This window comes from Syngnathus floridae, chromosome 6 (assembly GCF_059516105.1).
Source record: "Syngnathus floridae isolate MCC-2025c chromosome 6, RoL_Sflo_1.0, whole genome shotgun sequence".
NCBI lineage: Eukaryota > Metazoa > Chordata > Actinopteri > Syngnathiformes > Syngnathidae > Syngnathus > Syngnathus floridae.
Genome location: NC_142418.1, coordinates 6,568,933 through 6,594,260, shown reverse-complemented (window position 1 = coordinate 6,594,260; position 25,328 = coordinate 6,568,933). Strand labels below are relative to the sequence as shown.

The window sequence follows — 25,328 nt, the reverse complement described above, 5'->3', positions numbered from 1 at the left end:
TTGAAACTGCCAGTGCAGTCGGATATCTCCACATATAAGTGGGGTCGTGCTCATTGCCAATTAATTGTGTTTTTTAAATAACTACTGAAGTAAATGAGGGTCCAAAACTGTGTCTTCACCTTAACTAAGGGAAGGTTTACTTGTTGGCTTTAATATCACCTCGGCAGTGTGTCAGCATTGGCAATTGTTGAGGCAGACAAAATGGCCTGAGCATTTTATTTAACTGAATTACTCAAGGATCTTTAAACAAAATTGTAATTTACATTGAGAGCTTAAGAGAAAGAGAGAGCTGTCACATTTCAATGACTCAAATAAGCATTAAAGCTCTTCATCCAAAATCCAAGCACAACATATGTCAGACATGTCATTTGTGTTTATACTCATTTTTAATTTTCAGAAACAACATAACAATCTGCTGATTAAGAACTTGACTTTTCTTGAGAACGTCCGATTTGTCCGTCCGTCCGTCCGTCCGTCCGTCCATCCATCCATCCATCCATCCATCCATCCATCCATCCATCCATCCATCCATCCATCCATCCATCCAGTCGTCCATCCATTCATTATTTATCTATTCATCCATCCCATTTGACGTGTTTATGGTTGCAGGCAGGGCACACTCTGGACTGGCCCCCACTAAATCACAAGGCATTCTTCAAAACAAATTAGGAGAAATAAAAGGTTTCATAACTCATCACTTTTAAGCTGTTGTGTCATAACAAGTGCCGATTATATAAACCTTTGCTTGGAATTGAGACATTGTCCCATGCAGTAAATATTATACTCCAGATAGTTTTTCAAGCTTTCGTCATTGAAGCGCTCCAGGCTAACGGTTTTACCTTGTGCATTAGTTATGTTGACAAGATAGTCTGTTATTTCTCTTCAACAAATTTCCCCCAATGCTCTAAATTCAAGTATTGGAAAAAAAAATTCTGTGAGAAATTAAGATTGCCTGTAGATGACAAGCAACTTTGAGACAATAAGGAGATGAAGTTGTGTTTACAGCGAGAAGCCAAGTCTTGGAGCGTACGTAGAATTGAGGACAAGATGTTTAAAAGAGGGACAAGTGGCGGCAAGATAAGATATGAAGAAGGAGAGATGGAAGGAAAAGATGAGGAGAAAGGAGGAATGAAATGTTTGTGAGGTTTTCTTTTCTTTTTTTCAGCGCAAATTTTCCCCCTGGAGCTCATTAGTCTGGAGAGAAACAAACCACGAAACCTTAAAAACCAACAGAGTGGAGAAAGACAGCAGAAAGGGGAAAGGAGGGCTCCAGCCTGAGGAATACAAAAAAGATGGAAAATAGGCAGCAGTAGAGAAAGTCAGAAATTAGTTACAAGTGGACAAGAACGTGCTACTGAAATGTTTACTGAATAAGACCAGACCAGACGTGAAATTGGTTAAAGAAAAATAAAATTACATTTAAATTTTATTGATATCAGACCAAAGAAAAACAGTAGATAATAAATCCATTTGATTGGATGATAAATTGGACAAAGAATTTTTAAGGTCTAAATATTCACATGTAGTTTACAACCAAGATCATAAAAATCATCATCATAATAATAGTGTTCTACCTTCTGTTAATATACGTAATATGTATGTAGTATCTGAGCTTTTTAGCCACAACTTGTTTTGAACTAAAAAAAAAAACAAGAAGCAAATTTTCTTTTATCAGAATAGCAAAACAGCAGCTCAGTTTTCCACACAAAGTCACTAGAGGATCCCCTTATATATATTTTTTTTCATATAACACTGAAATACAGAATATACAGACATTATAGTCATCAGCCAGATTCAATTGAATGTATGGATTTAAGGGATTATTGTTATGATCATCATCGTCATCATCGTAGTAGCAGTAGAAACAATGACTTAAATTTATGATGTAATATCATGTATGTACTGTATATTGTTGCTTTTAAGTGTCCGAGAGTTCCAAGTTTGATGTTGAAGTAAAGCAAGGATCAGTCCGTGCTAGGAGGCGAACAAATACAGCAGCAGATGAAGGTACTCGTGGGGACCTTGGGAAGAGGATGAGATGAATGTTGGGGAGTGAAGGTAAACTAATTTGTAAACTCAACCCTAAAATAAGGACAGAAAATCAACACTCTTTAAAAATGTCTTCTGCCTTTGCAGCAGTTTTGAAGCGTGTTGCGGCATCATTGTTTTTTTTATCTTGCAGCCCGTTGGCATGGATTTGGAGTCTTTTGGAGAACTAAAAGAACCCAATGCAGTTGACTAAAGCGTCTAGAAGAAGGAACATGTAGGTTTTGGTGGAATGTTACTTTGCTTGCTTCGAAACTTGAGCAACTTCACCATCAAGCATGAGTTTAAAAAAAAAAAGAAAAGTCGATGGGCTGAACTATTGACAAAACATTCCTCAAAGTAGTGGATGGAATGAAGGGAAGGGAAGTTACTCTGGCTTTAAAACACTCATGTTATATGCATATGAAGGAACGGGGACTTAAATAAAAAAAAGTTTTTGGCCATCAGAGCAAGACCAAATGGAATAAACGGATGGAAAAATGAAGGGAGGTGAAGAGGATGGCCACACTTTTTTAATTCTTCAGTAGCATCCCAAACAGAAGTCTGTCATCACCTCCATTTCTTCTTACCCGTGTCTTGGCATCTCTTCATTGTACTTCCCATCAACAACCAGCTTCTTCTTCAGCTCTTCTCCTCTACATGGGGAACACCAGGAAGCCAGAGAAGGTGGAATATTTCCAGCCTCCCATCAAATTTCCTCTCTCCAGTTTGAGGTAGGCTCGATCTCCTTTCTCCATCTGGATCAGAACGCCATTGCTGGCTGCCTCGCGGGTCACATCCTGGTCGCCAGCAAAAGCAGAGATGACGGGCCAGCCGTTGTGCACGAGGCTCACCTGGACAATAGAGAAGGAATCACAAATGGAGCAAACGAGGAGGAAACCTGACCATCTTTCTGGAAACAAACTGAGGCTGCATACTTTGATTGGTCTGACTTGGAGAGCCGAGCGGCTTTGCGACAATACGGTTTTGTGCTTCTCAGTCCATCCAGTTGATTGAAAGTTGATTGATTGAAAGATCATCCAGTACTACCATACTTTGCGTTAGTAGAAATCTGGTTAAAAATGTTCTACTTTCGATTTGCCTGAGTCAACTGGAATGAGCCAATCAAATCCTATTTGGTTTGATTTAAGTGTTAATTGAGTTAGTTTTTTTGGTCTGCGTCTTCACCACAGTGATGCCTGTGTTGAGGACGGACGGACGGATGGAAAGATAGATGATTTATTCCAGTAAAATTACATCTTGTGTTCACATACAAATCAGTGTGCTAATAACTGTTCAAACAACAATATTGTAGTACTATGCTTAGGCCGAACCAAAATCAAGAGCCTTGGCAGAGTTAAAGGGTTTCCAAACTCCTCACAAAATCGGATGCAGCAAACCATAAATATACACTTAAACATCACTCCACCTCCTGACACACAAGTGTATGTTTGTGCATTTGTGCCGTCCATGTGTGTGTGTGTGTGTGTGTGTGTGTGTGTGTGTGTGTGTGTGTGTGTGTGTGTGTGTGTGTGTGTGCGTGCATGCGTGCGTGCGTGCGTGCGTGCGTGTGTGGGCAGGGTGAGTGGAGAGTGGAGAGCTCTTATGGCCAGCCACTCCTCTTTAATGGCCAACTTGTTCGTGGTGACTCAAAGTCAGAGCACACGTGCGAGAACGAGGGTTAGTATGTTGCATTGAATAATGACATGAAAACACTCAGACGCTACTTGAACTCCTTTTTTCATTATATCAGGATGGTGATATGTCATAGGTCAGCATGGTTGAAAAAGAATTGCAGTTTCAAATGCCAAAACTTAAATTGGGTGGCAATAATTTACAGTATTTATTCAAGGGATCATTTATCTTTGAAAATTTGAACAGTTCTTACTCGTCTCGAATTTCAAAACTAGTTATTTATCAGTTTTGTTGTGTAGCCTATACTGTATATAATGTGAGACATTCATACATGTATTTAATTTGACAATCATAATGGGCCTGAGAAAGAAACTATGAATACGATGTGGCCCACGACAAACATGAGTTTGACACCCCTGGACTAGATCAAATAAAGACATTAAATAGAATTTCACCAAAGACGTCATCTTATTAAAAGAGATGCCAGGTTACAATGTATGCAATGTTATACATTCAGCTGAGACTACACGCACATACACACAGTACGAGTACATGCTCACAATTACCAGGCATAAAAATAAAAGCATGATAATAGGGCTGCATGTTGGTCAGGCCTAAATTGACCTGCATTCATTATGCATAAGCATCAATTAAGTGCCTTATTATGGAGCAAGAGATAATAAGCGACCAAGTGCAACAAAGGGAATGCAGGAAGCCAGCGATTAAAAGAAGGCACAGAAAATGGAAGCCAAGTATGAAAGGTGGATGCAGCGAGAGAAGCATTTTATATATAGTCTTTATCGATTATATAATTATGAATTATTTGATTTCATTTGCTCACTTTCAGCAAGCAGCTATGATCCAGTAGGTAAGATATGGTTGACAAATTAGAAGAAAAATAAAATACGCCTCATGTGACTTTCCCTCTGAGCAGTTATAAACACGATTAATTGGCAATAAAAAGCCCTCCAATGAAAATCTATTTTCACGGGATTTCAAAGAAATTCTAACTACTGCCGTTTTACGTTGGTTCAGGAAGGTTCATCAGGCATCCGCCTTCTGGAAGAAGCCCGAGGAAGGTTTCAGGGAAACTATTACAGTCATTCCTCGTATTCTCAGGGGTGTATTCTGTTTCCGTGATGCCAAAAGCACGCTCACACATTTAGAAGGAGTGTTTTGAGGTCAACCGAGAGGCTGGCGCATCCGCTTCACAGTGCTAAGTTTGGGGGTTCAAGTCCAGGTCTTAACATGCCGAGTTTGTGTGTTCTCATTCCCAAAACATACATGTTAGCTCATTTGTAGGCTATAAATTGTTCTTTGGTGTAAATGTGTGTGCCAGTGATTGTTTGTCTTGACACATCTTGCAATGTCCCCAACTTTTCAGTCAAAATCAGCTGGGATAAGCTGCAGAGGTCATTTATGCCGTGCTTGTACTTTGGACGGACCAGGCTCCAATGTTAGACCTCCAAAGTGCCAATTTTCAAGAAAAGCAGTGTTAAAGTGGTGGTAGAAACATGCTCAGAAAAGACTCAAATTTTGTGAATCACTCTCTGACTGGAGTGACGCATCCATCTTTCGTCAACAAGTCCTTTCAAACAATGTCCATGACAAACCTTTTCAATGCTTGCTTGACTGAATTTGACTCATTTCAAAGTGTATCCCTATGGCTGCCTGAGATAGCCACAGGGGACTTTTTTGTCACATTTAATTTTGTGTTAGACATTCTGTTCACTTGTCTAACTGTGCAACGATTCCACGCAATTAAACGTAATAGTTTTAAAAGATACACAATTCATAAGTGCCCCTGTTTTGAGCAGCCCACAGCTAATGATAAAAGACGTCTGGCTACACAGGTTAATTGATGAAAGGTATGCGTGTGTGTGGTTTTTTTTTGGGGGGGGGGCTAATCGGTATCAGATGGAAGTATGTTTCCTGCTCTATATGATAACTGAATTTGGTTCATTTAACTGAATACCTTCAGAGCACAGTCCATATGCAAACTATTATTTGATAGTATTATTGTGTCAATTAATCGAACAATTGGATAAAACTTTATTTTGCAAGAAAGTGCCTTAGAAAACAATTTTTACCCGATCACTGTTCACAAACCAACTTGTTTGTTTGGTATCGTTTAGTGATTTAAAAGAAAAACTAACGCACCGTGCACTGATATTAATATCAGGACCAGGCCCAGCTGCAAGTTTCATAGGAAAGTTGGACTCAAGTATCTTAGATTGAGCACAAGAAATACATATCAGGGTCATGATCATGTTGTTTTACAGCCTGGCCAATGGATGTTAGCTAGCCCTTGACACGTTTCATCGAGTTTCAATTCAAGTGACTAGATCTGCAACTAAATATATTTTATACATATTTCATTGTCAGAAACTACTCAATTATAAGAAACTCATAAGTCTAACAGCAAAAGTGGTCTTGCTGGCTGTCACGTCATCTGTAATGTGCTGGATGTCTTTGGTTTCCAATAAGAAGTTAGTTGGTAATTGAATTGAAATCTCAAAATGAATACGCGAGCCAACCTAGTTCCTCACAATTAATATAAAATCAGCACTTCCATGCACCGGAAAAGTATCTCATGATCAATGCTTCTCAGACTTTCTTCCCTCCATCTTCATTCTTCCAGCAAAGCATCGTTCCCCGTACTTAATGCCCATCATTAACTCCTTTTCTCTCCTACCCTGTTCATTACCTTTCCCGTCCATATCGCCAAGAAACCTCCGTGCGAGTGTTTTTTTAACTTTTCCTTTCTCTCACCTTCCTTTTCATGTGCCCTCACTTCCTTGCCTTCATGCTTTGCAACGTGTGTTTTTCATCTTGCTGCCTCGCATCGCCTGCCTCTCAGGCAATTAAACAGTGGGAGATTTCAACACACCAGGTGCCCCTGGATGGATAGGGGCATGGATGGAGGAGGGTGGGAAAGGGGGGTGCTGTCATGGAGGAACAATCAACACCTATTCTATATATGGAAGCATGTTCAAATGTCTACAATTTCCCTAATGTTTGACTAAGTTGATGACTTTTGAACGTGTCTCACATCTGTCATCTCCAGTTGTGTTTGCGTGTAGCCAGACAACGATAACCCGCTCCGAAGGTTTCTCGCCGTCTTTGTTGTTACCACAGATAAGCCGTGTTAATTAATTTGAGACTCTAATAATAACGCCTAAGTAGCAACGCATAATGCTGAAACTCCAGAGAGCCAACACCATAATTACACAACAGTTTAATTTGCAAAGATCACATTGTGCACATGTCTAACACAGGAAACGAGTTTGGGACAAAAATTTCCCATCACTTGACACAACAAAAGACTAAATGAGGCAGCACGGAACATGTGGTGAAAGAGAGTTGTTCGTGGCATGAAGGGGAGGGGTTTGTATTAAATCAGTGGTTCCCAACCTGTGTACACCAAAGCTTTTTTTTTTCTTTTTTCTCATAGCATGAGTACGCCCTAACTCAGGTGTGTTCAAAACCGGTCCTCGAGGGCCGTCATCCTACACGTTTCAGATGTTGCCCTCTGCCAACACACCTGATTCACACAATCAGCTCATCGGCAACGAGCTTGATCATTTGAATTGTCTGTGTTGGGAGAGGGGAACTTTAAAAAAGTGCAGGACAGCGGCCCTTGAGGACCAGATTTGGACACAGCTCCTCTAACTTGATGATTCCACGTAACACAACTGATTGTTGAATGAATATAATTTAGATTTTTTTTTTTATTTGAACATTCAATGCTCATCTTTTCAAACGATGAAAATAAATAATGTGAATAAAATAAAAAAAATTGAATCAACATCAAGCATAAACCAGCCCCTGTTTTATATTTTCTTAGCAGAATAAAAATGGCGCTCCTTTGACTAATGCATTGAAACTCAGGAAGGATCGCTGATAATATTCAGACGCATAATAGCAATTTTTCTTTTTTCAAATCAGCCATCTGCTTTTTAGCGAGACACTTGAGTTGACACGCGACTGTTGGGATTTTGCCGCCACTATACCACAGGTTAGTGATCCGGAATATAAACTATTAAATATTTCCACATACCCCCTGCAATGTGCTTACGTGCCCCTAGGGGTTAGGGTACACCAGGTTGGGAAACACAGTATTACCAGACCAACAAATCGATATTTCTGTGCGATAAAATCAAACCTGCGCAGCATGGAACATTGTTATTTGAATGGTGCACAAACTAAATGGAGGTGCTGTCCGTGGTGCTGAAGCTGCATCAGCTGCAGTATTCCAACCTCCTAGTTTGTGGTGTCCTCTGCGCGTGTGGGTTCATTATGAGTGCGGAGAACAACTAACCTTCATCTGTTGATGCCCACCCCTCACCTTTTTTCTCTGGGGAAGGAAGACACACACACACACACACATACACACACATACACACACACACACACACACACATCGCGTACACTAACCTGTATTGTTTGGCGGTTGTAGACTTTCACCACATGGAAGTTAAAACTGTAAATCCCTTTTCGCGGAGCGATAAAAGTACTTCTGTCCTCGTCAAAATTCTTCCCGACGTTTACGAGAACCTGACAGAAGGAAAAGAAAAAAGTTAGGTTGTCGACACGAGATTGTGCTGCGTCGCAATTTAGTATGCGGCAAGATCGGAAATTTTTGCGGAGGCACACACGGAATAATATTTCTACTCTAATTAGTCTGACTGTTTTTACCGAAGATCCTCAACTGTTAAAATGAATCCTATCAATCAAGTCTATGATTAATTGAAGAGCACTTTTTAAATGGCCATTCAAAGTACCGGTGAACGCAATCTTGTCTCACAGCATTAAGATTTCCCCAACGATGACAAAAAAAAAACTGGATTCCATTATCTGCTTCTTTCCCCCACTTTATTAGGAATGAAATAAAAAAAAAAACTTCATTGAAATTTCTATCATGCATCGCTGCGGCCAAGTGTCTGCTTTAATGGACAAAAGCGGACCGTGACGGGTGATTGAGCGGCAGTTTGAGTGAAAATTAACCTTTCCTGGGAAGCAGGCAGGACCTTGCTCCCGTGACCTGTAGTTACTAAATTATTTGACATATCAGATCAGAAATGTCATGTTGAAAAGCAGAAGTAAAAGGCTTTTTTTTAAGGCCAGACTTACATTAGCATGAAAAAAAGAGGATCTCGCTTGTTTCACTTTTAGCAAGCCTCTGACTATTAGGATGCTGGACTGGTATGAACAGAAGCCGCCAATGTGTCCTTCCAGCAACTCATGCTGACCTGGATTTTTGTTGTTTTCACAACCTCTTTTTTTCCAAATACATCTAGTAGCAATAGCATTTTTGTAAGGATTTATGCTTTAGGACCACAGTTTAACGGTTCAAGTAACATTGTGGACAAAATGAAGAGACGCGAGTTTACTTCCTTAATAGTGAAAGTGCCCTTGAGCAAGGCACTGTCCCCACCCACCCAACTGCAGCACTTTGTGCGGTCCAAATTGCATTTCCTCATGAGGAATTATAGAATATATATATAGAATGCCTTTATTGTCATTGGATAGCAGGTATACAATGAAATTTTGAATGAAAATAATGATAAACAGATTTAAGATACACCTCCAACTATGTTTAACCCACAGAGGCAGTCATGATGTAAGATTTCATGGACAGTATTAAAAAGGTGAAAAAACACATTAAACTAACATGGAACTTGCAAATTACTCCTCCGTTTTTGGTAATAAAAATATTGAACACAAACGTTACTCTTTGTCAGACATGAACTCTGCACTTCATCAACAGCGCACATCCGTTTATATTGATTTTAAGGTGAATATGAAAAGCAGGTGTTTAGTTCCTACCTGATCAAAGTAGATGATATTGGTTCGGTTGCTCATTTCTGAAGGTTCGTGGTTGGTGTTCCGGACGGCAGAGAACGCCACTTTGGCACTGCCCGAGCGCACAGAGATGCCCAGCGCGGTGCCCGTGGGGTCCGACGTCGGGTTGGAGTCGCACACCACCAGGCACTTCCCCTCCAGGACGATCGGTTCCGTTTCGTTTTGAGCGTGGCTCGGGTTCGGGCTGGCCGCGAGCCACACGGCACTCAGCAGGCAAAACGCCAACATACCCGCAATCACAAGCGACGACCTGGACGCGGGGCTTTTAGTCCACTTTAAAACCTCGTATAGGGCGGCTTGAGAGTCCCCACCTTTGGTCCGAAGTGAAACGAACTCTGCTGGGAGTTGGTGATCACGCTTGTTGTGTGAAATTGAGTTGGCGGCTGGCGCTTTGCTCCTCTCCTTTCTTTTTCAAGTCCCAATATGTCCAGCTCGACTTGCCACTTGTAATTCGTCGTCCTTTGTTCTCGTTGTCACTTCTTGGCAGCTTTTCAGTGACTTGGAGGACAGTGAAGGAGTGTGTCGTGCAATGCGGAGGGGCCGTGATGTGTGCACGCGGAAAAAGCAGTCATAGCGCGCGGAGTGATGCTGGAGGTTGGCCAGCAGTGGGTGGTGGTGCTGATGGTGGAGGTGGAGTGGGGCGAGCTCCGTCTGGCTGGCGAGCGCGCGCGACTGAATTATTGATACGTCACATATAAGAGTTTGAAACACAAAAGGCTCTAGAGGAAGAGACCAGGCGACGAAGCTCGAGATGCTCACGCTTTGCGCTTACTTTTTTTTTTTTTTTCCTCCCTCAACCGCAGAGTTGTCCCTCCCTCCGGTCACTGAGAGCTATCATCGGATTAGCGCGTGCGCGTCTTCCCTATTTTCCAATCGCCTCCAGCGGACCGGCCCCCATGATCCCCGCCCCTCCTATACTTGAGGCATCTCTCTTTCTCTCTGTCTCTGTCTCTGTCTCTGTCTCTGTCTCTCTCTTCTCTCTCTCTCTCTCTCTCTCTCTCTCTCTCTCTCTCTCTCTCTCTCTCTCTCTCTCTCTCTCTCTCTCTCTCTCTCTCGCACGCTCCCCCCGAAACACACCTTTAAGTTAAATAAAATCAACTCTCTCCCTCTCTCCTTCAAACTCACCTTTAAGTTAAATAAAATCATAAAATCTACCCAAAGAGCAACCTCGGCCTTGCACTATAAATGAAAACACTCCAGCCCGCCCAATAATAGTAATCCACTGTTATTAGAACTGAAGTCTTGTAAAAACACTCACGTCCATAATGTCTTATGGGAAATATATGAGTATTAGAGCTCATCTTATTCCTCTAATTGCATGTTCCTAGCTTCTCGCATCTGTTGACATACTAGCAGCTCCCACCAGAAATTCCAACAAAGAGAGTTTGAAAGAGGAGGCAGGAGAAAGTAAAAATGTTTGATGAAGACTATCTTTTCATTGACTCATGTCACAAATGAAACATTAGCACGACAGAATTATTACTATTTCATATATTTCAACTGATTAAACTTCATTCGTCATTTAAATACATTCTAAAAAAAAATGGAAGATTTCAAAAACCTAAATTGTTGAAAATAAAAATAAACAAATTCATTTTTTGGAGTGTTGGTGCCGGGTTAATTAATTTGGGGTTTTACAAAACAGCCATTTTAATAACATATCTGTCCTTATTTGCAGGCTGCCATGTTGACAGAAATGTTAGTGGACATCAGATTCCCTAATTGGCCAATCTAAGGCCAGAAGAAAACTATACTTGAAAAAACAAATAAAAAAAAAAACAATAAAAAAAACATCAACAGTGTCTAGAGCAAAAGCGCAAATGTAAAGATGAATCATTAAAAACAATGTAAAGTTGTGCAACCTAATACACAGCGCGTGTATGAACAAAGGGAGAAAACACGTATTTCACAAAGACTCCACTGATATCCTGGCAGATGTAGAAAATCTGATGAGGTGGTGCAGCAAAGCAGAAAGTGGAATAAATAAGAACCTTGGGGAGACCAAACAACAGGGACGCACGCACATGCATGACATGAGGTACATGTTACTCAGGGTTGCCGTGACAATAATGACATTCACATGGGAGGGCATGGTAGTGTATGAACACCGTGACTGCAGCTTTGAAAAGAACTTTCAAATGCTAGCGTTGTTCTCAGCTAACTGGCTGCATAAGTGGAACTCCACGTCTGGCCAGTAAGAAGCCATTTTTTTCTCCCAACCACAGTGGCTGAATGCTGGTTAGCAGTGAAAGCCAACAGGTGTCAGAAAATGTTCATAAAGTGAGGATAACTCACCTTGAATCTTCACACTCACAAAGAAATGTGTTCTTTTTTTTCTGCTAGTAACTGGTTGCCATGTTATCTTTTTATGGATGGTATTTTTGGTTGGTTGTCAAGGAAGTTGAAAGCGTTGAGTTGATTTCTGAATCACAAGTGATACAGTCGTCATTTTGTTCGCCAGCGTGTAGGACATTTACACCCCAACTTTTGCGGCGTGTCCTTCACATTGGCACAAGTTGGCCGTTGTCAGCGGCTTTTCCAGCTAATTGAGCATGGCAAATCTGTGGCAGAGACCACTGTTGACAGAATGTATTCCTATGCCTGGTTGGTTAAGAATAAACAAAAGGAATACTGACTTCAGCAAGAATTTATCGGTGTTTCTACTTTGATGTCATTTCTCGGAGGTTATGTGTATATTTCACTCACTCCCAGGTAAATATGGAGTTTTCGGGGCTCTTCTGAAAAGACATGTCTCCCAATTTTTCTTCTACTTCATACCAAATGTGTTTGATGCATTCCAAAACATCACCTCAGCCAGTGAAAGCTATTTCACTCTTAAATTAAAATACAGCCACTTAACAGAGTTAGCATTGCGCTAGGATTTGATACGAAGATATTTATGTCCCGGAGGCTTTAATATCTTTAAAAGAAAAAGACTTTTGATGCAGGAAGAGATATGTTAAAATCTGAAAGTATTTTTAACACTTAATTCCACCTATTGTCTACTCGCTTCAATAATGATTTTGTCCCTCCTTGTTTCTGTCTACTCTCCTACATGACGTCTCCGCAGCTCTTTTCCTGCCTTTTGTCTCCCGAGGGTTCCCTTCAGGCCTTAATACAAGTTGACAGTGAAAGACATGCCAAAAGGACTTCTTTCAAATACATTACCCAGAAGACGACACAGTGACTCTCCCCCTCCCTTTTCAAAAGTTTAACACATGCAATGTTGTCATACAATCTGTTTTGCATACATTTATTGTGACTCAAAGTGCTGACCAATGTTTGTTGACTGCATACATGCATTTTCTTCTTAACCTGTTCAGGGTCATGGGTAAGATGGAGTCCATCACAGACGTTCTGATCATCTGACTCCTTTTATGAGCCAAAAGAGTCGAGACTCAAATTTGGGGGAACTCAAACGCTGCTTGAGGCGGGGTCTCTCTAAAAGAGTACCGCACCCTTGTCAAAATTCCGACAGAGGACCAAGGTCTCAGATTTGGAGGTGCTGGTCTTCATCTCAACTGTTCCCGTGAGAGTTGAAAACTGCGGATTGATCAAGCCAAAAAAAACACATTTGAAAAAAAACACACAAGTGAAACAAAGGCCACATTCTTAAGTAAGAGGAATCAAGCTGTTTTTTTATTATTATTATTATTATTTTATGCTTTACTTGTCTGGCTGTATGACTGGTGGAACAAATATGTCACCATTTATTTGTTTACATTTGTTGAAACGCCATTGACAGTCCCAAGTCGATTTGTAATAATGTGTGGAAAAATATGTCTTAACTCAGCTGGCATATTGTTCATGCGTTAGTCACAGGCTCCGTGTGCTATTTGGAAACTCAGTAGGTGTGAGAGCTAGAAGTGGAAGAAACAATTACCACTTTGATATTTGAGGGGCTATTTTAGTGTTATGGTGATACAAATTTTGGTGTCACCTTCCTTCTGATATGACAATTTTCACTCCACTGTTATTTCAACACAATGATAACATGCTGTAGGATTGAGCTGCATATACCATGTAAGTGCGTTTAGAAGCAAAGTCATATAATTCCTAAATTTTTAAATTTGGTCTCAGGCCTTGACTTCAGATAAACCGATGTTCTATTTCAATCCATCAAAGAATAAAGTGTATACCAGTAGATAAAGCCAAAATAAATTTTGTGTGTGGGTAGTGTTTGTGCTTTCAAAGCTTCTCCTCTTGAGGTATCTAATATTTTATTATTAAATATAACAACAGATAAGTCATCAAACAATGTAGGTGTAGGTAAGCTAAGCAGAAATACTGTATAACATAGCTGTGAACCATCCTGGGTAAGTTTTTTTCTTACGCTATGACTCAAACAGACAACACACTGTATTTGAATTTCACTTTTTGTTGACACGAAGGAAAAAAAAAAAAGCGGCATCTAAAGTCAGATGGAATGTGAAATTCTACCACAGTTGAGTGTGCTCAAATTTAGCAGTTCCACCGTAGGGCATCATGGTGCACATTTTCCGACAAGAAAATATTATAATCGTATATGTGCATGATGTGGTTTAAATGACGCTTTGCCTTTCTAGTTGCTGTCTCCCTTTTCCCAGTAAAATGTGAAGCGTCAATGTCATGATTTATTACCCAAACGGAAATATTATACTCCCATGTAGCAATCGGGTATCAATCTAATTGATTATTTAATAAACAGTTGTCCCCGGCATAAGATTAATCAACATCCACTGTGATGGTTTATAAGCATATTTTTGAAGGGTAGCTGCCATTAACTGAGTTATCCTCTGTCACCACATCTAGCACTTCTGTTGAAATAATCAAATCTCATATGTAAAGTCAAGCCTCTAATCTCATTTTCCAAACCTGATTATATTTTATGTTTGCAGGGCACGGCGGCCTGGCTCACCTCAAGGTTGTCATGGCCTATGTAAACTTCCTGTATGTGGCGACCAATCATTTATGGACCATAAAATAAAAATACACAATATGGCTGCTTTGTCTGTGATCTACCACAGACTTTTTCTTTTCAAGAGATTCTAAAGGCAGAAGTATTACAGATAGGTCATCATGTAAAAATTGCTGGTTTCCATGTATTATGTGGACCAATTCAAAGATGGTTCTGGCGTATCCCAAAGGTCCGTCATGTGGTTGAGTCCCTTTTCACACAGACACCCCTATAGTGGAAGCAAGGTTTCTATTCAATAGGCACTCTTGCAGTCTTTCATTTGAGTGTCTATATGAAACATTGAAATCATTGAAATAGTCTCTCACGACGGCACGACACAGTGAAGTAAAGGACTTTACGCAACCATCTCATGCTGACAGTACAAAGCCTTCCAAAAAGAGCCTTCGGAGCAGGCTTGCTGAGATAGTTGCCATCGTTAAACGGCGCTCCGACGTCAAGCCATGTCTCTCGTTTCCGCTGTTTTTGCAAAATCGAACGTTTCTTGCCCTGTTATTTGTCATTCTCTTGCCGTGCTGCGGTGAAAGCCTTTGCAGTGACAAACTCCAATCCAATCATCAATAATACATGATGCCCTTCTACTATTAAGTAAATGCACTCAACAGCGTAGTGCAACCGAACATGTGTATTGACCGTATGCAAGATTTTATCTTGCTATATTTAGACACCCAAGATTAGCGTCATATTTGTTAGACACGGACACCGCTGTTAAAAAGATTTCAGTCAAGTTACAATTGTGGCATACAAATGTACTGGCAGACGCAATATTTAATGTGACTCACATCACTGCGCCAGGCTAAAATGACTCCGCCCGCCTCTGAACACATTTTAGATGAATACATTCAAAACATGGATGAATGGGGGGGGAAAAAATGAGGGAGTCTATTACTGACCTTGCTTTATTCTCTTGTTCCTGCTCATTTCCCCAGTGTGTGCAACAATTCAATTTCACACACTTCCCTCTGTGTCGTATTACCACAAAAGAGTGACATAACCTGATGGTGAAAGTGGAGAATTAAGAGGAACATTGACCTTGACGATGTCTTTCATGCCTATCTGATTAGCTGTCATCACCCACCCCCCAATGTCTCTATCCCCTTCTCACTTTCTCCCGCTTTCATTCTTTCCAGCAAATCTTATCACGTATCTCAGACTCTATGACCACCCCTTTCTGCAATGCTTTTTTCCAAGCATTCATAAGTGGCTCTTACTAACTCTCCTAAAAAGTCCCAACCTCTGAATGCATATCTAAATTAATGAGATTTAAGGGAGTCTGGGTATGAACAGTATTATGTGTGTCCCCTGTGTGCATACTCAGCCTTGTGAACAATAATAAGTCTCTAAAAACTCACTGTGGAAACATTAAACTGTCACCTGACGTAGCTGTCTGTGTATAAACTCCTTACACCCACCAACATGTGCATGCACACACACACACACACACACACACACACACACACACACACACACACACACACACACACACACACACACACACACACACACACACAAACACAGCTGTAATATAAAGTGCAACAAAAATCTGTGAAATGCAATTACCTTTTGCACTTTTTATTTTGGCATGAACTTGTGTGGTATGAACCTAACTCAGATGTTATGCATTTACTGTAGAGCTGGGTGATTCATCGAAACGTTATGATAATTTTGTCTTTTCGATATTTTTTCCAAGAACGATTAAAGTGCAATTGAAGGGGCTGGTGTGTTTGGAAATTCCTGATGTGAAAGTAATCTGAAAGCATCATGAGACAGCAAAACATTATTTGTTTTCAAAACAAATATTTAAGTCTATATAAAATCCCTTTGACATGCAAACAGGAAAATAGCAATGACTTTGGGAGTGATATTCCTTCAAATAACAAAATGCACACGCAAACACTCAAATACTCAAAAACTCAATTGACTACTCAAAGGCACAAATTCTTCCCAACCTGCAAAAAATAATGTATATTAATAAATAAATTCATTCACAAATCTCTTCTTATCTGTGTGTGCGTCATCCATGCACGGCACCACAGTGACTCTGAGGCCAACGCACGTGCTCAGCAGAAACTCTTTATTAATTGCTGTTATTTTATTATTTTATTAATTTGCTTTTTTCACTATTTTTCATATTGTCTTTTCATGTTATGCGTTTATTTAGGCATTTAATTTTCTTTATCCTCAAAATTCAAGGATACAAAAATCCAAGGACTTGTTTTGGTATACTGATTCAAATTTCCACATGAAATACAATCCGAAGTCCCAGGTTAGCTCAAGAAGTCCAGGTAGAATAACAACATGGGTAGAACAATAACATGAAATCAAATAATGATGAGAACGAGATAAAGGAGCGTCTCATCAAAGGTGTGGATGTAGCATAGTGCAAAGTGCAGGCAGCTTGAATTTCACATGATATTGACATCAATGAATAAACATTTTATTATTTGTATTTCCAATCTCAATCAAAATAATCTCCATATTAATGTCCACAATTTCCATAATGGTGTCAAAATGATGTTAAATTGACATTTGTTTTTGTAGTACTTATTATGTTGCTGGTGCATGCCATAAGCGTTTATATGTACCGAGCTCTTGGCATTTTTTGTAGTCATTTTAGAGATCTTTATTTCTTTGCTATATAATTTCTTGAAATCATTTGTTGACTGTGAACGTAGTCTTTTTTTTTTTTTTTTTGCTGCAGAGGGGAGCCTTTGATTGGATCCGCCGTGTGTCTGAGGAGAAAGGGAAATAACATCAGGCGTCTGGAGTAGGAAGGTGAAAAATAACCTGTCATCACTTTTTTTCCCCCTTTCTTCGCTTGCCCTCCTTCAGTCTCTCTTTTGTGGTCGTCCTCACTCTCACCTTCAGCACCTCTTCCCTCACTTTGCTCTTCTTCCCACTTCTCAAAAGCTCATAGCTTGTCAGTTTCATCCCCTTCCGCTCAACCTGACAATGCTCGGACTCTCGCTGCCTTTATGACGAAATCTAGACGGAAGTATCGCCGGAGCAAAAATCCATCATGAGAAAGTGTAGATGATATAATGTGCAATTCGAATATTTGTACAACGGTACGTTATATTACATTTATTGAGTTGACAAGGGTTAGGCTAGAGAGGGAATGTGGAGGGAAAACAAGCAAACTTCATACAAGAAGCCTGGAGCCAAAATTCAAACCTTGAACGTCAGAACTGGATCAAGTCGGTGTGGAAGGACTCGAGAGACCTGACCTCAACCTCCTCAAACATATATAGGAGGTTGAGGTCAGGTCTAAATCAGCACTATATCGCTGGGGTACGCTATGTATATTTTTTGAGCATGAGCGGAAGTTGGCATACTAGAAAAAAAACAATGGCTACACAAAGAGAACATGAACTCCACGAAGGAAGGCTAGAGATAAAATTCTAACCCTCCTTCATGATAGACAACATATACATTGACAAGCTACAAATACCAAGAATACAAAATTAATATTTCCTAAAATGTATTTCCTGTCATCTGTATTTTCAAGACAGTGTTAGATTTTTTTTCCCCCCTAAAAAAGACATTTTACAAAGCAGTGTGCTAAACAATAAAGAACTGGGATTGAAGCCAGAGGGGTTCTTATTTAGCTTAGCAGCCTGCACATCTGTTAGCATGGCAGGTGGCAAGCGGAGGACAGGTGGACCTTGTGAGTCTGAGCGAGGGTGTTCAATGAAAGACAAATCATTCCTACAATCCTAAGAAATATGAAGCCATAGAAAATTGCTGTGATAAAGGCTGATCACATTATATGCCAAATGGATTTCTTCAAGATTGGGTGAGAACATACTGCAGAAAACACATGTCGCACGCCGACCTTTGCACCATGACTAAATCATCCATTGGGCAGGCAGTAAGAACCTAAGTCCCAATCTGGCCATGAGAATTTTAGCACTCCGTTATGTATCTGTGAGTTTTGTAGTATTCCGAGAAGTGTGAATTGTGAAATAGCACCGCAAAGAGAGAAGCTATTCTAATGCATTTGGATGGGAGGTGTGAAGTGGGCAGTCAGTGAAGTCATTGTTGTGTTCACAGGTGGAAGCCAGACATGTTGGAGGACATTTGGTGTGCAGGACACACTACTAAAAAAATATGTCACTGTGACCAAAAAAAACACCCTGCTGAAAGCTCGTTCACTTGATAAGAGGCGTTTTCGTAGCCAGCAAAATCTGAATGAATTTATTGTTGATGAATTAATCTCAGTGCGACGGTGTGTGTGTGGATGTGTACACAAGGAGAGTGAGGTGATTTCATATGTGCTGCCTTTTTTTAATGTTTGCTCTCACCTGTGTGCAAATATCAGGAGTGTGAGGTGCCATGTTGACTCAGCGGATCGATGTTTGACCTCCCAGGAAAAGAAAAAGGCCAATCCTCTACTGTAATAACAATGGTAGAGGGTGTACACATGTAGAACAGATGCTAATGTAAAACATCCAAAGTGTCACATTTGGCTTGATGGAACTCACTTTGCGGCTTGTTTTGTACAATACATGGATTTTTTTTTCCCCAGTAGCTGTGGAATAAAAGTTAAATAAAAGAGTTCAAGGATGTCAGAAGAAAGATTAAAAGAAGCAATATAGAGAGCAGTTAAGCGCTAAGAAGAAGACGTGCAGTGAAAAGAAGAGCTATTTAAAACACAGCCAAGAGAGACGGACCAAGAGAGGAAGAGAGGACACATTCAGCCAGCACTTACGTATGGGTCACACACTGTTAATGGAAAAGATGGAGTGATGGGTGGATGGAAAGGAAATGTGATGAGTGAAAGAGGAAATGGGTCAGGGGGAGTGGAAAGAATTGAGAGATGACTCCCAAAAATCAGTGCCGGGAAAGAAGCAGGTGGCAAAAGGGTTAAGTGGATGTTTACATTTGCTCCAACAAGAATCAATTAGTTCTGAAAATATTGCATTTAAATGTTTAAAGGCAACTTGCCGTATACACACAAAGCAACACCTCATGACGCAAAATGCTTATTATTTTTCAAAATATTTTCTGATACCTTTCATCGACCAACAGCAGCCGGACATTATTGTGTAAGAAAATACATTTGCGACAGCGCACATCATCACCTTACTTCGTTCCTAAATTTATCATGGGCATGTTTTTGCAAACTCTATTGGCTTTGCAAAACAAAATGATCACTCTGGGCTCCTGAGCATCCTCTCTTCTCCTCTCCTCTCTCTCCCTCTGCCGCACACAGATGCGACACAGTGGCCGGCTGACAGCTGCGTACAGAAGCACACTCCTGCACCTGTCCGCTCACATTACAAAGCCGATTATTCGCCGTGCTCGGCATACCCATCGTGAATTTGTAATACATTTAGAGTCCGTGCACCCTCTTGTCACACTGATCTATTTTTAACGCTACAGGAGTGGAGAAGTGGAGACCACTGTGCAATATTCAACAGATGTACCACTCTGAGAAGAATCCTGACACCTTATTGGCTGTGTGAACTGCTGCTTTATAGAGTTTGATTGAATTGTCAACTTATAATATTGCCAAAGGTCATTCTGTTGGCGTTTTAGTTTTCTGCAGAGGAAAATCAATGTGTTGTCTGCTGCACCTCTTCTGACTTTTTCCTTTAGACCCCCCCCCTCCCATTTCTTCCCTTCATTCTTTAATCCGGCCTCTGTGTTTGTTGCTTTTCTCTACACACTGAGAAGGTGAGCTTTCTGCTCGCTCTGTGTGTGCACGTATGCACTGTTGGTGGTGCAGACTTTTGTGAGAATGGGGGTGTGTGCATAAAGGTCAAAGCTGACAGCCTTTTAGCAGGGCTGCCAACAGCACGTCGGAGGAAAACACATGAGTTGTCCGATGGAGAAAAGTGTGCGGAGACAGACAAAGTCCAAGGTCTCATATATTGTACGGTGGATGGTGAAAAGAACTTGATACACTCTTGCTACAAAAGCTGAACTTTATACAAAACTACATACACTGTGTCAATTAAGAGAGTGATACTATTTAAAACCAAGGGAAAATTTGTAAGAAACTGTTGCCATGTTTGTGCGGTGACAAATTAACCTCTTTTATAAGCTGATTAATTAGCAGTCGCACAAAGCTGTCACAACTGCTGTCAGACTGCATGCGGGTTTAGTAAGAGTTTGCATAAAAATACACTGAAATGAAGTTTCAAGTATAATCAAGTATATAAAAGCCTCAGCCCCTATATGACGGGATTGTTTCTAATCGTATAATTTGGCACCGGTCACCAGTGTTAGCGGCTAATCTAGCCGCTGACCGCGAGTGCCCAGTATAGGCTCCGAACAGCCATTCGACTACTTTTCAAAGGCAATTTAAAAGATTAAAATGAATATGCATTTAGCCTGATACAGTTGCAATTTTTACTGATCTATTTTTTCAAACTAACCCAGTTTACTCAAATGTGGCCCATGAAGACATGTCAGTCGTCTTCTTTCCTTCAGTGTTTCTCAGTTATTTGAGAACTGCCGTAGCCAACATGGCGAACCCCTGAGATGGATGAATCTTACCTACTAATCTTTGCAGACATGAAAACATTTTTTCTGCAGAGCTCATTTTGAATGGAAGAAAAAAAATCACTTTTCTTAGAAATAAAACCAATTAGTCATTCAAGTAAAATGTAGTCATAATCACTATTTAACAAAACAAAAATCCACATTTTTGATTATACAATAAACATTTTAGGAGACTGGATGAATAAAATATTCAATAACTGCAGCCCTAGCATTATTTAGTCAAAAGAATTGGTTAGCTAACTTATGTTCTGCTTGTTGGTTGACATACCCAGCGAACATATTTCCTTTTCATACCACAGCTGTATTTGAGAGGACACATTTGCGTAGTGAGAGAATGTTGATTCTTCCCGCCTTCTGTCATGTAACTCATTGGTCAGTCACATGCGTGGCGACAGTTACCATGACAACCATGATCCTAGAGCCCACACAGGTGTGCATCTGTGCATGTCAGCACAAAAGAAGACCCTGAGGTGTGACCTCGTGCATTAACACATCTTACGGTACACAGTGTTCTATCAGCAAGGTGCGGGAGAAAAAAAATCAACGTTTCCTTTCTACGATCATGGCCGCCCAACCAAGCCCACACACCCACACACAACCCGATCCATCATAACCCTGCTGCAGAACGAACAATCCATACTGATCTTATTAGGAATGACTTTGTAAAGCAATTAAAAAGCTCATGGCTGGCTATGACTACTGTCAGGTGGCTCACAATTTATGACTGTCGTCCCAAGAGCATACATAAAAAGCAAAAATAATTGAAGCGGCAGTTGAGAATGATGGTGACACCTCTTTTGGTCATACCACACAAAAACATGCCTCATACTGTGACGTCTAGTTTTGTGTCTTTGCAATTTTGCCAATGCCATTAGGAATTTTAGTAACTCACACTCCATTTCCAAAAGCAAGAGCGTACTTAAGTCGACGTGTTTTGTTTATGTATTAGTCCGAAACGTGTTTATTTTTTTAACCTTGTCTTGGCCTTTGGCAGTGAGCGACGAACAATTACGAATCTTTCGAAGGCAGCGAATGTTGCGTTCACGTCACTGTTCGTTCAAAGTTGCAAATGTTCATAAAATGTTCGCCAACCGTTTGAATGCTCGCAAGGTTGTGGGTTCAAATCTGTGAAAAAAAGGTGGAATGTAACTGCGTGTGCAGATAACCATGTCTACGGACATGTAGTGAGGAAGGACAAGAACGACTGGGTGAAGAAAGTTATGTCGTATAACGTAGAGGGAACAAGACCCAGTGGCCGACCTAAAAAAGACCTGGAAGGCGACTGTGTCAGCTGACATGAAGGCACTCGGCATCAACCACGAGATGGCCATGGGCCGTTCCCGGTGGAAGAAAGCCATATCAAGAACCCAGTCCAACCCAGCGGCGCCTGGAAAACGGACTTTAAACCGATGATGATGATGATGATGATGATGATGATGATGATGATGATACCGTCTTTTACTTTGTCAATCAGTACAAAGCTGAGACTCACTGATGTTATTAGCCGGCGATCAATCCGCCGTGCCTCTCAATTGATCCTTGACACACACACAAGCACGCACACACATTTGGCAAGGGGCTGAGGAGATTATGAGCAAAGGGCTGAAGAAAAACAGAGCAACAGAGATGTAAGGAAAGATGGATGGGAGACAGGAGGATAGTGAGTTTTGTTTCAACCTTTGTGTTTGCCTCAGCATTGATCTCTGTCTCACCTCAACACTAAGGTCAGCCTACACACACGCACACACACACACACACATATTTGCTGAGGCCCTGGCTTTGACCGGCTGACTGGTCAAATTAAACCTAGATCGCTGCAAGGCTCCAGGGAAACACACGCACGCACTCACACACAGACACACACTTATAAGTCAGTCACAGCCCATGAGGATTTTCTGCAGAGATTTGAGACAATTACAGAGTTTAACACATCAAGACGGCACATGAGAATGTGACACTCAAACCGCATCACTGTTCTGTATTTTTTTTTTATACAAAGCAGAAAGAACTGTGTGTGTGTGTGTGTGTGTGTGTGCGTGTGTGTGTGTGTGTGTGTGCGCGTGTGCGTGCGCGTGTGCGTGTGTGTGTGTGTGAATGTGTGAGAGCGAGAGAGAGAGATAGACAGAGAGAAAGAGAGCGTGCGTGTGCAAGGTGTCTCATCGTAGTTCTGCTGTGTAAGCACCTCAGACAGACAGCGTTGTTGTTGTGTATCCACAGAGGAAATAAAATAACAGCCCACGTCTTTTCAACCCACTGACAGCTAACTCTCGCTCCTTCACCCCCCATATTCTCTCTTCACCTTCTTTCTTTGTTCTGTTAATTTTTCTTCTTTCACACCTTTGGATTTATCCCACCTCCTGTTATATCTGTGCAATTAGTGATACATTTGTTCACCTTTTCAGCTTCTGAAATGAAATACAATACTACTACGACTGCTACTATTACTTTAGTTCGTATGATGAAATATGAACAGAGGAGCCAAACCCCAACCCCTATCCCCTACCCCTAAATTCTAACCTTAACTACGAGCGGAACACTATCCCTGACCTTACCTTAACCAACCCCAACCCTTAAACTTTAACCCTAACCACAACCACAACCAACCCTAACACCAACTTCTACTAAAACCTTAACCCTATTTTTTTCTCCCTTTTTTTCGTCTCAGTATTCGAGGATAACGCCAACTATGCACAACTCTTCTCATTTTGACCTCTCTCCTGCTGTTTGAAATACAATGCTCCCATCTACTGGGCATTCAGCAAATTGCTACCAATTTGTTATCCCTTTCCATCTGCTCTCATAAAAGAAAGAATAATGTAATTGTGTATCTGGAATTATCTCCCCAGTCAGATCTTTTTAATAGTGGAAATAGTCATAATGGTTGGTTTATACAGTAATTTGGATGGTGTTACAGGTGCTGGATTCTATTCCATCTGACATTGGGAGGTACTGTAGGAGGCGTACTTGCTTGCTTTTATACTACAGTGTACTTTTCAGGTGCAAGAAAAAAAGTATAATGTAAACAAACGTAAACAACGAGAGATGAGGCGCCATCCACAAAATATAAAAATCACCAGAAGTCCCCGGTCCAAATAAAATAGATTCAAAATCAACCCACAAAGCTTATTGATGAAATAAAATAGCAAAGATGAAAATTAAGTTTTAATTTGTTTTTGGAGTAGACACACAATTAATTAGCATTCATTTCTCAGTTAATAAAAATGCCTTTCGATTCCAGCTTATGTACTGTTTGTCCTTATTAAGGTGTTTGGGGTGTACTCTGCTCTTCTCAGCAGCCAATAGCAGCCACAGGGCATACAGGAAGCAAAAAACATGAAGTAACATCAGAATTTAAATGAGCCTAGGTAGGCCATGATAGTGTGTTTTAAACTGAATGCAAGCACACGATGAATCAAGATCAGTAGATCAACACAAACAATATTATCACGGTACATTTAGTATTCACTCATATGATAAATTCAAATCTATTGAAGAAGGCTGCTTAAAAACAGTTGTGCTCATGTGATACAGAGTTCGAACAAACGTTTCAGAGGCTCATAATTGGATTTCTCACTTCCAGTACTACTTAGAGGTGAATATCTATATTTCCGCACCTCAATAATAAATCACACAAGTAACTTTGAGAACCATTTAAAAATTGGAACACAAAGACTGTGAACACCCCCCCCCCTGATCCTTAATAAGCATCACAGTGGGACTCTCACACTCTCTTAATAAAGTGACAAAATCATCACGTAGTCTTCGATTCCATTTGGTTTAATACAGTATGTTTGGTAGAAACTGCTTGAAATGAACTAAGTGTACATCACAATAATCCAGTTAAACTGTGCCTGACATGGACTTTGCACAAGGTAAGCAGAGGTGCATTGAGTTTTGTTGGCAGCACAATTTACCATTATCTAATTATCATACATATATCATACATAATATAGTATATAATATTATGGGTGGCGCACTGGTTAGCATGATCGCCTCACAGTTCAAAGGTTGTGGTTTCAATTCCACCGTTTACCTGTTTTCACACTTGAACTCTATCCCCGGTTTCTTATTGCAATATTGCATCGAATAGAAACTTTAATAGCAAGCAGCATGAGTTGATCACTGTGAGATCAAACATGTCCATCTATGGAGTGTGTCTTGTTAACTATATGTGAAGGTACAAACACCAAAAGCAATGTGGGAATGACAAAGGAGCTCTCATGATGAGGTGTGACAGACTGGCGCTGTCGCCATGTTTGTGTGGATACAAATGAAGCTCGAGCTGTTGTATAAGCTGATTAATTAACCGTCACAAAGCTTCCACAACTGCTGCCAGCCT

General features: G+C 40.6%; 1 protein-coding gene and 2 long non-coding RNA genes across 4 annotated transcripts; 1 reads left to right on the top strand and 2 right to left on the bottom strand.

The window, feature by feature from the left end:
• Nucleotides 1-1,393: 1,393 nt before the first annotated feature.
• Nucleotides 1,394-10,363, bottom strand: cbln1 (cerebellin 1 precursor). 2 transcript variants are annotated; one of them, XR_015859194.1, is made up of 4 exons: nucleotides 9,490-10,363; nucleotides 8,098-8,217; nucleotides 2,616-2,879; nucleotides 1,394-2,021 (listed from the first exon to the last, which is right to left on the bottom strand). XR_015859194.1 is itself a non-coding variant. In XM_088379646.1 (3 exons), exons 1-3 carry the CDS (start codon nucleotides 9,751-9,753, stop codon nucleotides 2,682-2,684), a joined length of 582 nt encoding a protein of 193 aa, XP_088235772.1. In that variant the 5' UTR covers nucleotides 9,754-10,362; the 3' UTR covers nucleotides 1,394-2,681. The 2 variants fall into 2 exon arrangements, 1 of the variants encoding a protein (XP_088235772.1); XM_088379646.1 differs by having other exon boundaries at nucleotides 1,394-2,879; nucleotides 9,490-10,362.
• A 2,386-nt stretch (nucleotides 10,364-12,749) lies between these two features.
• LOC148396198 (uncharacterized) lies at nucleotides 12,750-14,600 on the bottom strand. Its single transcript, XR_015859082.1, has 2 exons — nucleotides 14,423-14,600; nucleotides 12,750-13,068 (listed from the first exon to the last, which is right to left on the bottom strand). It is a non-coding gene; the product is annotated as an uncharacterized LOC148396198 (long non-coding RNA).
• On the top strand, nucleotides 13,707-19,000 carry LOC148396197 (uncharacterized). The gene is made up of 3 exons (XR_015859083.1): nucleotides 13,707-13,841; nucleotides 17,181-17,254; nucleotides 18,801-19,000. It is a non-coding gene; the product is annotated as an uncharacterized LOC148396197 (long non-coding RNA).
• Nucleotides 19,001-25,328: the final 6,328 nt, after the last annotated feature.

Coding starts and splice junctions, on each gene's coding strand:
- cbln1 (XM_088379646.1), bottom strand. CDS start 9,753: ATGTTGGCGTTTTGCCTGCTGAGTGCCGTGTGGCTCGCGGCCAGCCCG. Junction 8,218..9,489: donor ATATCATCTACTTTGATCAG/GTAGGAACTAAA, acceptor TCCTTCTGTCAG/GTTCTCGTAAACGTCGGGAA. Junction 2,880..8,097: donor ACAACCGCCAAACAATACAG/GTTAGTGTACGC, acceptor TCTATTGTCCAG/GTGAGCCTCGTGCACAACGG.